Here is a 16296-nt window from a genome sequence, read left to right as displayed (position 1 = left end):
AAACAAAAATCTCGCACGAAAAGAAATAAATTAGTTAAGATTCTGAGTAATTGTAGGAAAGGAAGTATAAAAAACAAAAGGGCAAAATAAATTGCTCTAAAGCTAAATTGCGTTAGGGTCGGTCATAAATTAGATAAAAGTCGTAAATTTTAACTTAGAAATCTCTACAAGTGTACAAAATTGTAATCACGTGTTATAAGAGTGGTCTAGACAAGGCAAGAGCGTGAGAAAGCAAAAGGTACGGCCCATTAAGGGATGTTTGAAATACATTTTATTTTCAGCCAATTAGCCATCAGCCAGGGTAATTCTGTGCGCAAGAGTGAACCAATCAGAAACCGAAATTTCGCTGGTTTTTTTTTTGCATTTCAGATCATGGGCGTGGACAAAGATATCCGTGTGGACGTTTTAAGTCTACACTGGGGGACCGAGGGGGACATTCGATTGAGGTCTGGCTCAACGTGCAGTAGAGCCTAACAGTGAATATTAATTAAGTGTAGAAATATATTGCAATTGTATAGTTAATAATAGAAAAATTATAAATAGAATAAAATAGTGTGTATCCGGGCCAGCAGAAGCTGATATATGGTGATGTACTAATTTACATTTAATTTTAAACTAGATTATTTGAAAATCAGTTCCAAAAATCTTGAGTAAAGAATTATTTTACAAACTAAATTAGAGATGATATTATTATTTGGATATTAGGAGGTGTTACAATATTGTGTATAACTATTAGATTTGCATCCAAAATTATAGAAATGGGACATTTCTCTTTGTGGAACTAGGATTCAAATATATCTAGAATAAATAATGAATATATTATAATTTACGCATAATGTGTGTCCTTAAAATTTACTTTATTATAGAAGTAAGAATTATAGATAATATCTCTATTGATTATGTGGGCATGTGTGTATTTTAGATAAAATGGTGTACATAATATTATATAAAGCCGAAAGGGTTTTTTTGTTTGAATATTTGCTTTTCCCTTTCAATAATTAGTATGGCTTAGGAAGCAAATGTTCGGCCGGGAATTAATTAATGTAATAAAGTTACTTAATTCCCAGTCTAAATAATAAATTCAGTTTCTCTTCTTTTTTTCTAAATACTCAACTGTATGAGTAAATAAACAATTATTTACCAGAAATAAATGCACTTGGGTATAACTATCATCTTTTATTTGCTATATTTAGATACATTTTCCTAGACATTTAATAATGGAGATTCAATTTGTTTGGAGGCTAGACTATCGTATTGTAATATTAACAAAGCCAAAGATACGAAGAAACCATGTATCGAACTAACTTGAGCTCCAATATTAAGATTTTCTCATATGACCTATTTACCAATCACAATTCCTATTATTAAGTAAAAATTAGGTTAGGTTTTTTTTCAGCAGTGCACCTATTTATAATACTAGCTCTTATTCAGCATTAAATAGGGAATAAAATTGAATTAGCAGTCTAATGCAGTCTGATGGAATGACACTTGTCGTTACAATTATAGATTTGGTAGAAAAATTACTCAATAGCTAAAATAAGGTGGTGTGCTATAAACTACTAGCTACCGCGGTATAAACATCGTCTTCATCAACATGAACAGCTTTCACCGGCTCACTACTGAGCGCGGACTTCATAGAGAACTCTCGATCAAGTTTACCTTCATCATATGGTATTTTATACCATTATGTGAAATTCTCACGATGGTTTTTCCTTATACTTTTATTATCACAAAACGATTAGTACTAATATACCAAGAATGCTCTCCACTACTAAAGATAATAGGGTTGGCTGGGTTCGAATCCCAGGCTAAAGACACCTTAAAGGGACCTTGTCGAGGATACTTTCGAGTAACAGCTAAATTTCATCTACCTACTAAAATACCCTGAACGAGACAATGGAATACACGCTGCCTCCGGAGGACAGATGGCGAGGCAGGTAGGTACCTTTTTTTTTATGGTGTACCGATCTTTCCCAAACAGCATTTTAGGTAACATTATCTGTTAAAACCGACGCCAGCTGAATTTGTGAATCACCGAGTTTTTGAATAGATAAAAATACTAGTTTTGCTGTACTTTGTAATTCCTTTGCTTGATATTATATGGTACATGGTTGATTGGTGACGTACCAGCAGCGAGATTCCGGCACAAAGCAAACACGTCATGTCTTTATACAGCTGGACTCTCCGAACTAATAAATTGGCCAATTTATTGACAATCAATCAAACAAATATATAAATATACAAAAATACCATGGTTTTGGGGCGAGCCCAGAGCTCATTGAAAAGAACCTAGGTTTCCGTACCTAGGCAAATTGAAAACGCTTCGCAGCGAAATAGGAGAGTCCAAGTGCTGTGCCCCGATAACAATGCTAAAAGACTGAGATTTCAGTGTAGGGCTCCCCCCGTGCTTGAGGAATGCCGGTTGGTCTCAAACCGATGGCCTAAATAAGGCAAATACACGTATCAACTGATTTTCCACACTAACAGGACGTTCTAAATTAGCAAATCTCTCCACTCATTATATCTATTTTGAGGAGTTGAAATTTTACATTAATTTTTTATAATTCAATCCGTGTAAACCTGTTAGCTGGTCGAGAAGTCTACGTGTTCACCCAACGTACTGTACCAATTAATTACTTGTAAATAACTCATGACTTTAAATACCTAGGTGTTTCTATAATTCAGCTGAGTTTATTTCTTATTTATCTCTTCATAATGCCTAATCTTAACCACTAGTATAGACGATCACACCGTACCATCACAAGTATTCGCTTTTCTTTAACGGGAAAACTTTAGAAAAACATTTAAGGTGATTTCGGTCAACTTAAATAAATGTTAGAACTTTTCCAACTGGAAAGAATTTCGCTGTCGGCAAACGATTGCGAGATGTTATTTATTTTTTAGTGCATCTGTTGAGTTTGCACTAAAATATTAAACATGTGAATGTCTGTCCTCGTATGTGAATTGTGACGAATCTGTTAACAGGGCTTCCTCCGTCACTTATTCCATACAATCGTAGTCCCAATTTCATTTGAATATTAAGCAATCATTTCATCAAATTTTACAGACATATTCTAGAATCTAATATCTGTGCCTGTGGTGTTTTAGATTCTTCTAAAAATATATAGTTTTAAAATTACAGGGACTTAAAGATTTGTATGTGAATTTTAAGACCGCGTAACTTTGAAACCGATTATTTTAACGGAAATCTGGAAAACCACAGGCATAGATTCCCGGAACGTTTCTACAAAATTCCATTGAGTATGATTGGTTAGTATTCCAATGAGAGACGAACTACGTTTGTTGAATTCCGCACTGCAGAAAATTGTGTGAATTCCTTGCAGAGAAAGAATGTTACATAATCCAATTAAGAACACGCTTTTCTCAATCATCGCGCATCAAACGTTCAAATAGCAACGGAAATAGAATAACGTTCTTCTTCGTATCGATGCATTTGATTTCCGAGCCGGTAGGAATATGTAGTTACTCTCTATTTTTATGACCTACATTTGTACATTGCAACAGGATCGGATTTTCTATTTCGTGTTTTATGTTGTAGAGTTCGACTTTCTTGTTAGATTTAAAGGAAAATTGAGAGTTCTAAAATACATTTGTTAGACTGACTTTGACTTTGACTTAATGCCCTGACTTCGCTCGCATGATAATTCTTGAAATCCTTTCGGAAATCAAACCTCCGCTGCGTAATTTCACCATACGATTTTTCCCGCAGAATTCTACGACATGAAAATAGTATTTTGATAGTCATTTGCGCGTATTTTTTTAGTAAGTGCGTGCGGCTCCATACAATTTCCATGCGGTGCAAAATGTAGCCTGTGGAATTCCCTACAAGGGACCTAGTATGTCCAGCTGTGGGCGTCTATCGGTTGATAATGATGATTTTGTTATTTAAAGGAGATCATTCTAGCTCCATACATTTTTGGGCCTTTTCTGAAAGTGCCGGCCAACGAAAAAAAATAGTACGGATCGTTAGAACTAGCCATTTGGAGTAATAGTTAATATGGCAGAAAAGTTGTGGGATTGCTCTGAACCAAGTTATACAAGGTCGAAGATTCGTCATTTTCATACATTTTATTGATTTCTAAAAGTGCTGGGAAACATAAAATAATGTTAGATATTGCTAGAACTAATGATTTGAAGCAATTGTCATTATGACCCGAAGGCTGTGGGGCCATTATATGTCGTGTTATACAAGATATACAAAAAATTAATATACTTTGTATAATTAATTGCAACCGATTTTATGATTTTGTTACTGTTCTGATTGTTTTATACGAATTTGAATACACGTACAATTATTTTGACTCCCACGAAGTGCTGGATCAGCTGCAATGTGGACAAAATTCGTTTATACATACCTGGATTGTATGCGGCCTTGTAATACTAGGTGATCTCATCCAGCCATCTCTCAAACTTCTGCCACTGGGATACCTTCGGCGAGCTCTGTGATGAATGCACCATTTGGTTATAAGTACTGTTCACCATAGTAACTACGGGCTTGCTTCAGTCGATAGCTGCCCAAAGCAACCTGCGTCGATTCTTCTGTGAATCTAGGAAAGTCATTGAACGGAGGATGTTGGCTTCCATAGCCTGGAAATGAGCTCTCCTTCTATTATAATTACATATTGTTTGTGATAACAAGTTCTGCTGAACTGTTTTGCTCATTGGCCGTTCATGGATTACGTCAAGAAAATTACGTGCATGCACGTTGTTGTCTATCAGAACATGATAGCCGTTCAGCAATGCTGACAAAATCCTGAAATAATCGATCATGTTACTTAATGTCCGGTTACAAATCCTGAATAACCCTGAGTAAACATAAATCTCTTCCAAAGCGGTCGTTAATCATTTACATTATCCAGCAGCAAATGGTAAAAAATCTAGATTTATTGGCTTCGTCAGTAGTTAGCTGGGTTTTTACTTATGGTTTGTTACTGGCATTTGTGCTACGTAACCGCACACCTCAAGAAAGAAAGATTACCTCAAGATTGTTTATGGTATCTCTAAATCCATGGACTAAGATAAAAATCCAGTAAAAATCTTCTATATCATTTAAGGTATCATTTGAAATCTAGGTATCGTAAGTTTCTGCAGCGTGTAGATTATTGTTCCATCGCAACAAATATAAAGGGTTTTAGTGGTTTCGGAACTTGTGGTTAGGGTATGATTTTCACTGTAAAAAGTAATTAGTGCTTTTCTGAAGATATATGTACATGCCTGTATCTGTCTGTACATGCCCTTTATAGATAGCCTTTCTTTCTTGAGGCATGCGGTTATGTGACACAAATGCTAGAAACAAAACATTTAAATGAAACCCAGCTAATTACTGACCAAACCAATAAATCTAAGCTTGTTACCATTTGCCGCTGGATGGTGGAAGTGAACAATTGCTTTAAAAGAGATTTTCGTTTGCTCAGGATTGATCAGAGTGACCGGGCATTAAGTAACGTGATCGATTATTTCAAGATCGCGGTAACATCGCTAAACAGCTATCATGTTCTGATAGACAATAACGTGTACTACAGACGTGATTTTCTTGACAAAATCCATGAACTGGTCAATGCGGAAAACAGTTTAGCAGAACTTGTTATCACACACAATAATTATAATAGAAGAAGAGCTCATTTCCAGGCTATGGAAGCCGACATCCTCCGTTCAATGACTTTCCTAGATTCACAGAAGAATCGACGCAGGTTGCTTTGGGCAGCTATCGACTGAAGCAAGCCCGTAGTTACTATGGTGAACAGTACTTATAACCAAATGGTGCATTCATCACAGAGCTCGCCGGAGATATTCCAGTGGCAGAAGTTTGGGAGATGGCTGGATGAGATCACCTAGTATTACAAGGCCGCATACAATCCAGGTATGTATAAACGAATTTTGTCCACATTGCAGCTGATCCAGCACTTCGTAGGAGTCAAAATAATTGTACGTGTATTCAAATTCGTATAAAACAATCAGAACAGTAAGAAAATCATAAAATCGGTTACAATTAATTATACAAAGTATATTAATTTTTTGTATAACTTGTATAACACGACATATAATGGCCCCACAGCCTTCGGGTCATAATGACAATTGCTTCAAATCATTAGTTCTAGCAATATCTAACATTATTTTATGTTTCCCAGCACTTTTAGAAATCAATAAAATGTATGAAAATGACGAATCTTCGACCTTGTATAACTTGGTTCAGAGCAATCCCACAACTTTTCTGCCATATTAACTATTACTCCAAATGGCTAGCTCTAACGATCCGTACCATTTTTTTTCGTTGGCCGGCACTTTCAGAAAAGGCCCAAAAATAATGATCTCCTTTAGTTCAGCAATTGTATGATGTTTGGTCTAGGTATTTATATGAAATCTAGATTAGATTTGCGGTTGCTAGTGTTTTCAATTTTCATACCTATATTATACTAGAGGATGCCCGCGATTTCGTCCACGTGGATTTTGATTTTTAATGATCCCATGGGAACTATTTGATTTTCCGGGATAAAAAGTTGCCTATGTCAATTGCAAGGACGCAAGCTACCTCGGTTCCTTTCATACAAATTGGTTAAGCGGATGGGTATTTAGCAATTCCGTGGGAACTCTTTGATTTTCTGGGATAAAAAGTAGCATATGTCCATCCCCGGGATATAAGCTAACTCTGTACCAAATTTTGTCAAAATCGGTTAAACTGTTGGACCGTGAAAAGTTAGCAGACAGACAGACAGACACAGACAGACAAACACACTTTCGCATTTATAATATTAGTATGGATGGATTATATTATATGGGTTTGCAATTTCAATAACTGGTGTTCACAAAAGTGGTGACTGCTAGGCCAATACCTACGTATAAATTATTATTATAGAAAAAGAAATTCCAAAATTCACTTGATGTTGATACGATTTTAGTAATCGCTTTACGTTATAAGATTTTCTTTACAATATTTTTTATTACTTAAGCTTTGAAACTGTAGTACCTACTTTTCATAAAAATAATCTGTACTTGGAAGTGCGGAATTCTCGAAAAGGAAATATATGAAAGACTTTTAAAAATTACAGAAGCTTTTACTTGAGTAACTCTATTATGATCGGATCTCTTTATTCCTTCTTTGAAACTCTGATTTTATCTGTTTTGTGGGTATAACATAAAGAGCCTAAATCTTTTGTTCTTTATTTTCGTATACAAAGGTTTTTAATATAAAAAATTGTATGAAAATTTTTGCAGTAAAGTTATTAACTCACTGAAACAAATCACAAGACATGCTCCCAAACAATGGTGCCTCAAAATACGTACTGGTTGCATTTCCGCACTGTGCAGCCTGGTTGATTTTACTGTGCATGTTTTAATCAATTTTATTTCTTATTTAGTTGAAAAAGTTAAGGCTAGGCAAGTATCTTTCAAATTTTTTGTTTCTAGATAGTAAAATACTAGTGAAAATACAGTAGTTTATTGTACCTATTTCCACGCACATATTACAATGCAATTTACCTGTAGCGGTTTTTCCTCTCCATGTAATAAGATTAATGTTTAATACCTTTCATCTTCGGTTTGCAAAGGAAACTCGATAAAGGCTTTTTTGCACAAACCCGTTTAAATTTCCTGGGTAAATTTATTATAGGTCAAAGTTCGAACTGTATAAAAGCTTTTTAGCTTTCAATTTTATAAAATACTTTCCTAGAAACTATAGCGGCTTTTCTAAACAATCCAAAAATACTTTATCAAATATTTCTATAATTGAAACTACTTATAACACTGCGGCTCTATTTAACAATTACAAGCAAGTAGCAGCAAGCAATTGTATATTGTCACTGTAATATTATGTATGTACAGAGTACGACTAAGCCCATATTTGAATGTTTATCCTTTTGCCGTGCGCGAGCTGTGTCGTGTAAGTGAGCTACGACCTTTAAGCTTACATTTAGTATGGAAGTGCAGACGTCGTGATTTGACGTGGGCAAATAAACGTTAATTCGTTACTTTTTTAATTATAAACGTACTTTCAGGGCTCTGCGCCTATACGAGTAGGTATGTCCATTTATATTTTGTAAAAGTTATATTATTCCAACAATAAAATGACATCAGCACTAACAACTTAATGGCTTGGTCGACGCGTGCAAGCGCGTGGGGATCCGACCAGTTGTTACGGGTTATCATTTATATCTACCTACTATTAATTGTTTACAGACCCATTCGATAAATTAATTAGTTTGAACGTTCCAATTCCATCGAGAGGAATAATAAAGTGGTGAATATAAAATACTAAATTAAGGTCGTAAACTATTAGAATAACAAATAAACGCTCTCTCGAGAGGTTGGACCACGGAACGTCTTGGTTCGCCGCGTGATAAATCAGTTGATTTCCCTCCGGGAGAAAGAGGAAATACAAAAATACTATTAGCACGTCACCGATTATGGAATCTGGAGTATTTAGCGGTTGCTTGACAAGGAGACAGTAACTTGATAAGATTAAAGCGCAACACCCACAGACGGAGTGGAGGGGCGTGGCGTTTAGGCGGCATCTTGTTTTTAACCCCCGACCCAAAAAGAGGGGTGTTATAAGTTTGACGTGTGTATCTGTGTATCTGTGTGTCTGTGTATCTGTGTATCTGTGTATCTGTCTGTGGCACCGTAGCGCCTAAACTAATGAACCGATTTTAATTTAGTTTTTTTTGTTTGAAAGGTGGCTTGATCGAGAGTGTTCTTAGCTATAATCCAAGAAAATCGGTTCAGCCGTTTGAAAGTTATCAGCTCTTTTCTAGTTACTGTAACCTTCACTTGTCGGGGGTGTTATAAATTTTTAATTTACACTTGTATTTCTTGTTATCAACTCCTTCATCATAAACCAATAGAAGTCCACTACTAGACATAATTATGTCCGATTTGAATCTGAAGCACATCCGAGGTATTCACACGGATGACGGAGAAAACTCAGATGACAGAAGTCGGTGCTTGTGGGTAAGCTACCATACAAATAGTTCTATGACTATTTCGGAACGTATTTTCACGGATCCAGATCGGATGCAGTGTGTAATCGCCCTTACGGTGACAATTTGCTGATTCTTCCTACATTTCATATTATTTTATGTACCATGTCCTGTGGCGTATCGCTCTATGTTTCTCTATGGTTTCTCTAACGTAAATGAAGCTTTAATAAAGGCCGTAAACTACTCGAATAACTAATAAACGTCGACTCTTCCGAGGGGCTGAAACACGAAACGGCTTGGGCCGCCACATAATAAATCAGTTGATTTTCCTCCGGGAGAAAGAGGCGATATAAAAACACCGCTGGAATTTTGCCAGTCATTAGTACGTGACCGATTATGATCTCTGGAGTATTTAGTGGTTGCTTGGCATCGATAAATAGGATATTTTGTGTCTATTAAAAGAGTGTGTATGTTTATGAGCGTATCAAATAAATAATACATTCATTAAATCTTACTTATTAGGAGGGACATTGGGATTTTATATTTTCCTTTAAAAAAAAGCTACCTCGGGATAAAATGAAATCTGCAAAATAGAACATTGATTAAAGTCGCTCAGCGAGCTATGAGGCAGAGTATATTTATAGGAGTTTCTCTAAAGAGTAAGACTCGAAATGAAAACCGCTGAAAAATGAAAATCTTACAGGAGAGGCCTACATCACACTTTTTTGACTTTCTAGACGACGCGACGGCGACGTGTATTGTTTGAGTACGTCGTTATAAGGTACGAAAATGTAAATATTATATGACTCTTCCGCTTTTTAGAAACCACAGTAGTGTTGCAATGATGCCAAATATCCAAAAATCAAATATCTAAAGTGGCAGATACGACCCTTACGCTTAGCAGAACAGCATGGTAGGATCGGGTTAGGTGGTGTTCTTTGGGATAGGCCTGTGTTCAGTAGTGAACTTTCGCAGGCTGAAATGATATTCATTAATTGTTTGGACTTTGAACTATAGCTTTGAAATCATATTTACTGTAAAATGATTTTTTCATATTTATACATGAGACTTGAGAGTACTTATCATATTTATTAGTAAAATCAAGTTTTCCGATTAGATGGCGTTAAATAAAAATTAAATTAAAAATTTAAAAAACCCCCGACACATAAACCTCTAAAAAGTAAAAAAATAATAGGTAAGTATGTATGGGCCCTTTAAGAATAGTATAAATAGTAAAGTTTTTATCCAAGCGCTCGTTGCGCCAGGGGACCGCTACCTATCATAAACTATGAAAGTCATCTGTTGTAGGAAGAATAGTTTTTGTTAACTTTAGCGGTCCCCCGACGCAACGAACGCTTGGATAAAAACTTTACTATTTATACTATTCTTAAAGGGCCCATACATACTTACCTATTATTTTTTTACTTTTTAGAGGTTTATGTGTCGGGGGTTTTTTAAATTTTTAATTTAATTTTTATTTCACGCTTTTTAAAGTTTTATTCATAAATTACCGTTTATTTGTGCCATTCTAAAACCCAATTTCTATAATAATATAAATCCAATAAGGCAGCTAATATCTCTTCAAAAGTAACATCAATGTTATGTTAATTATACGTTCCATGAAATATTTTTGACCGAACATCACTAAATCAAGAATTATCTGAATGACTCACATAGTTTAACATGACCAAAACGAAATATCTGTTTCTAACATGTCGTTGCTTTAAAAATGTACCCATTTTACGTAGTCGTATAATAGTTCGCTTTTCAAGATATACCTACGATTAAATTGAAATCGACTTTCACCCGATGAAATAAGGAATAAAGTGGCTTGTATTTCATTTTGTTTGTTATTGCATGTAAAATTTTTATTTGACATAACTTTCAAAAACCGGTCAAGTGCGAGTCCGCCTCACACATGAAGAGTTCCGTACAAGTTTTTTTTTATGTAATGACAATTCAGTTGTCGGATTTTTCTGTTTACTTGGGCCACAGGAGTAGAGTGCTTGGCCTATAAGATATTGCTACCTGCCTTTCATGATTCTACGTAAACGGGAAGTACCCAATTTATAAGTTTTGATTCTCTTGAAAGATGACACACAGACAGACAACGAAGTGGTGAAGGAAAACACCGTCAGGAAACCTGATGCTTAAGAGTTGGCCATAATGCTCCCTCAAAGGTGCGTGAGGTGTGCCAATACGTGCTTGGCCAGTGTGGTAGCTTCTCATTCTGAGAGGAGACTTGTGCTCAGTAGTGTTAGGGTCATATGCTTATTATTAATATGTGATATAATTATATGTTTAATAATATGAATTAAGAGCTTATGAGTAGCGCATGATGTATGAATTGTATGTCTGTATAACTTACGTTAGTCAATAATATAAAATTAATGTCATTAGTAAAACCTCTTTGAAATAGATTGCATAGACAATAATAAAAATATATAAAAAAAACTATAATGTCATAATATTGTATTCGAAGTTCGATTCGGGGTTGACATTCGAGTAAGGAGACAAGATGGAACAGAATATGTTTTTTATATAGTGCAAATGTTCGACGAAATGTTAATTTATTTTATTATTAATAAATGATAAGAGAAGTAAGATTGTAAGATAGAATAATAAAGTAATAAATGAGTTGTAAATACTGATGGAGTTGTTTGAGCTTTTGGCCGATGCCAACAGTTCAGAAGTGCGATCTTACAAGGATATAAAAAATTTCCTTTCACGCCTACAAAGTGCCTACAATTTGTGAGTATAAAACATATTTTTTTGCTTTTACAAGAATTAGAGGAATTATAAAGTTAGGACGTAAAAATATGGGAGTGTAAAGAACAAAATGTTTAAAAAAAAAAGTGGGTGATTAAACTGCGCACAAAAAGACTGGGGAAAAAAAAAAACAAAAGAACATCGATCAATGGAAATGACTAAAATTATTTTTACAATGTAGTACAATGTAATTTACAATGTATGATTTAATAAGCACGGTATAATTTCGGTTCAGTTCGGTGGTATACAAATTGATAGAAAAAGGGTTAAGGGCATAGATATGTGTTAAGGGTTGTTTATGTTGATTCTGATTTGAGTGAAATAATTTTAAGGTCGAAGTAAATGAAATAGCAATTTACCTACATAATATTTAATACGAATGTTGCGTATTACGCATGGAAGGAAAATATTAATTTTGTTAATCTTTACTTATTATATTAATATTATTGAGAGGAAAGATGTGCTTGTTCGTATTAATTGATAAACTCTGACTAAATGAACCGACTTTAATAATCCTTCCACCATTGAAAAGCTATTTTATGCAGAAGTAACATAGGTTATGTTTAATACGATAAGTAGATACATATACTTTCTACTAGCTGATCTCTGGTAGATACACTATGTGGTGCCTACCCAATCTACCAATATGGGTGGTCTTGCCCAGTGTGGTGGACTATAGCCTAAATCCTGGCTCCGAAAGGAGACCTGTGCTTAGTAGTGGACCAGCGATGGGTTTCTGATGATGATGAGTACGACGATCATGTTGATGATGATGATGATGAGTATGACGATCATGATGATGATGAGTACGACGATCATGATGATGATGATGATGAGTACGACGATGATGATGATGATAATGATGACGATCATGATGATGATGACGATGAATACGACGATTATGATGATGATGAGTACGACGATCATGATGATGATGATGATGAGTACGACGATGATAATGATGATGGTAATGACGAGTATGATGATGATGAGTACGACGATCATGATGATGATGATGATGATGAGTACGACGATGATGATGATGATAATGATGACGATCATGATGATGATGATGAATACGACGATTATGATGATGATAATGATGACGATCATGATGATGATGATGAATACGACGATTATGATGATGATAATGATGACGAGTATGATGATGATGAATACGACGATCATGATGATGATGATGATAACGATGATGAGTATGATGATGATGAGTATGACGATCATGATGATGATGATAATGATGATAAGTAAGACGATGATGATGATGATAATGATGATAAGTAAGACGATGATGATGATGATAATGATGACGAGTATGATGATGATGAATACGACGATCATGATGATGATGATAACGATGACGAGTTTGATGATGATGATGATGATAATAATAATGATGACGATGATGATGATGAAGAGTATGACGACTATGATGATGATAATGAAGAAGAGTATGACGACCATGATGATGATGATGATGATGAAGAGTATGACGACCATGGTGATGATGATGATGATGATAATAATAATGATGACGATGATGATGATGAAGAATATGACGACTATGATGATGATGATGAAGAGTATGACGACCATGATGATGATGATGATGATGAAGAGTATGACGACCATGGTGATGATGATGATGATGATAATAATGTTGACGAGTATGATGATCATGATGATGATGATGATTCTAATGACGATAGTAACGAATATGACAATGATGATAATGATAATGAGTATGACGATCATGATTATGATATTAACGAATATGACGATGATTATGATGATGATGAATATGACGATGATGATGATCATGATGATGACGATGAAGACGATGATGATGATGACGAATATTATGATCATGATGATGATAATGATGATGATGATGATAATCTACCTAATTGGAATGACTATAGCTAAGCTAATTGAATTAAAATATAGTTAGTGAATATTTTTCTAAGCTAGTATTTTTCTGAGTTTAAGTGACATGGATGAAAATTATACCCAAGGACAAGGGTTAAGGATGGAGAAAGGTCAAGGACAAGACCTAGGGATTGAGGATGGTCGAGGACAAGACCAAAGGTTGGATAAAGGTCGAGGTCAAGGCCTAGGAATTGCTATTGGTCGAGGTCAAGACCAATGGTTGGATGATGGTCGAGGTCAAGGCCCAGGAATTGCTATTGGTCGAGGTCAAGGCCAATGGTTGGATGATGGTCGAGGTCAAGGCCTAGGAAATTGCTATTGGTCGAGGTCAAGGCCAATGGTTGGATGATGGTCGAGGTCAAGGCCTGGGAATAGCTATTGGTCGAGGTCAAGGCTAATGGTTGGATGATGGTCGAGGTCAAGGCCTAGGAATATCTATTGGTCGAGGTCAAGACCAAAGGTTGGATGAAGGCCGAGGATAGGCCAAAGGAAGGATTTATGAAGGCCGAGGATAGGCCGAAGGAAGGATTTATGAAGGCTGAGGATAGGCCGAAGGAAGGATTTATGAAGGTCGAGGATAGGCCGAAGGAAGGATTTATGAAGGCTGAGCTCATGCCGAAGGGAGGATTTATGAAGGCCGAGGATAGGCCGCAGGAAGGATTTATGAAGGCCGAGGATAGGCCGAAGGAAGGATTTATGAAGGTCGAGGATAGGCTGATGGAAAGATTTATGAAGGCCGAGGATAGGCCGAAGGAAGGATTTGTGAAGGCTGAGCTCATGCCGAAGGGAGGATTTATGAAGGCCGAGGTTAAGGCCGAAGGAAGAATGATGATGGTTGAATTCAAGAACTAAGAGTTGAAAAGTCGAGGTCAAGACCTAAGGATAGATCGAAGTTAAAACCTGGTGCACGAGGATAAGGGCGTCAATGACTTTGGAAATTCTATGGACATTACGTTGAGATGTACGAGTTCAACATGAAAGCTAAACTGCAACTTGAAGATTGATATGAAAGGAGACCAAGGACAGCATGTTCATAAAATAAGCAAAGAGGTAATGAGGAAAAGTGCTTGAAAAAAAAGGGTTGGAAAAAAAACTTGCAGAATCCTTTCCTAGTCACGAAGACGATGCTAAGCTTCTTATAGAAATCGTAAATGAGTCTGTTACAGTGAATCTTTGAAACAATATTATCATAGTGAAATTAATATTTTGTGATAAAAGAACATGTGAACAAAGTGTATGTCTATTCAAGAACGACTAAGATGTAGTATTTAAGATAATTTATAAGCTTAGATTAAAAGTAAACTACATAGTCATAATATTAGGCTAGATCATAGTTCAATTGAGTAGCTTATTGGCACTCATATTAGGAAAAAATGATAATATTTCTAACAATAAACGCAAAATAACTGATAGATAAGCGAATAACTACATAAATGATGCACTGTAATACTGTATTGCCATTTTCTAAGACTGAATCAGTTTTAAAGTGGTTTAGAACTGAAAATCGACAATTTGAGGAAAATAGGTTGGAATAAGCTTTTGACTACACAGTTGTACTAATTCTATATTGGAGTGGGTTGGTGTCAAATTGTTACAGGAATGAAATCAACAATGAAATCACTCTCTTCTACATAAAACAAGTATCTGCAGTTAATGTTAACGATAAAGCGATTGATAAGTACATAATGAAAGTGAATAAGAATAGTAATAGACGACAGATACGAGGAATAAAAAGTAGAAATAAACAAATAAACTCATCAGATTGAGGATAAATAGAATAGTTTCAGTTTCGTTTTGAATATAGACAGTGATTCAGACTGTTTGATATCCATAGCAGTATAGCGATAACAGTAAAAGATTAAGCATAATAGGAAGAGGAGTATGTAGGTATTTTCAACCGTAGATTATTTTGAAAACGAAGAGAAAAGGAGTTTATATTACATAAGTACTCAAATCGATCTTTAAGATAAAGAGGAGTGGAGGGATTGAATAGTATAGAGTAAAAAGGATGAAGAATATGGGCATTCCTACGAAGTCGAATCGGGAGCCACTTGAGCTTACGGCGGAACTCGTAAATGGGGTCATACTTTTGTAGCCCAAATATGAACCTTTTTTTTTGAAAAGGATTGGTAGAAGAAGAGACTGAGCTAACGCAACTGTAGTAGGTATAGGAAGAACATTACGCAATCTTCGGAGGGAGCCGACTGCACCAAATATCTTCCTGCTCAGCTCAATCATTTGTGGTGTCTAAAATTTTTCCCAGATTTTTGACTTTGTCGCTCTATGGAACTTATGAAACCCATCGAACATGGCAGGCGGCAGCTGTGTTAGTGGTACTCGTGACATTAATTTTGGACTTCCGATGATGATAACCTGAGTCTTCTTTGGATTCACTGTTAGTCCAAACGAGTTGCTCCATTTTAAAATTTGTGAAAGATTTACATTTATCAAATTAATAGTGTTGGGCAGATCTGTAATTTACACTGTAAATAGATTTGTAAATCGTCGGCATACAGGCAATAGAGAGAAGTAATGTGGGAGCAAATCGAATGAATGAAAATGGAAAACGAGAGGAGACAACACGGCACCTTGCGAGACGCCAGCCCTTACAACAGACCAACTAGAAAATGAATCTTGAACTCGTACA

General features: G+C 35.7%; 2 protein-coding genes across 5 annotated transcripts in view; one reads left to right on the top strand and one right to left on the bottom strand.

The window, feature by feature from the left end:
* LOC123872255 (fibronectin type III domain-containing protein 5) overlaps nt 1-16296 on the bottom strand; it is a 153482-nt gene that overhangs the window by 114530 nt on the left and 22656 nt on the right. The gene's annotated exons all lie outside the window — the stretch shown is intronic.
* On the top strand, nt 13548-15470 carry LOC123872256 (FMRFamide-related peptides-like). Its single transcript, XM_045916426.1, has 2 exons — nt 13548-14351; nt 14418-15470. The coding sequence occupies exons 1-2, from the start codon at nt 14115-14117 to the stop codon at nt 14499-14501; spliced, it is 321 nt and encodes a 106-aa protein (XP_045772382.1). The 5' UTR covers nt 13548-14114; the 3' UTR covers nt 14502-15470.

This window comes from Maniola jurtina, chromosome 15, assembly GCF_905333055.1.
Source record: "Maniola jurtina chromosome 15, ilManJurt1.1, whole genome shotgun sequence".
Lineage (NCBI taxonomy): Eukaryota > Metazoa > Arthropoda > Insecta > Lepidoptera > Nymphalidae > Maniola > Maniola jurtina.
Note: the sequence above shows the minus strand (reverse complement) of the source record. Positions and strands in the feature narration are given on the sequence as shown.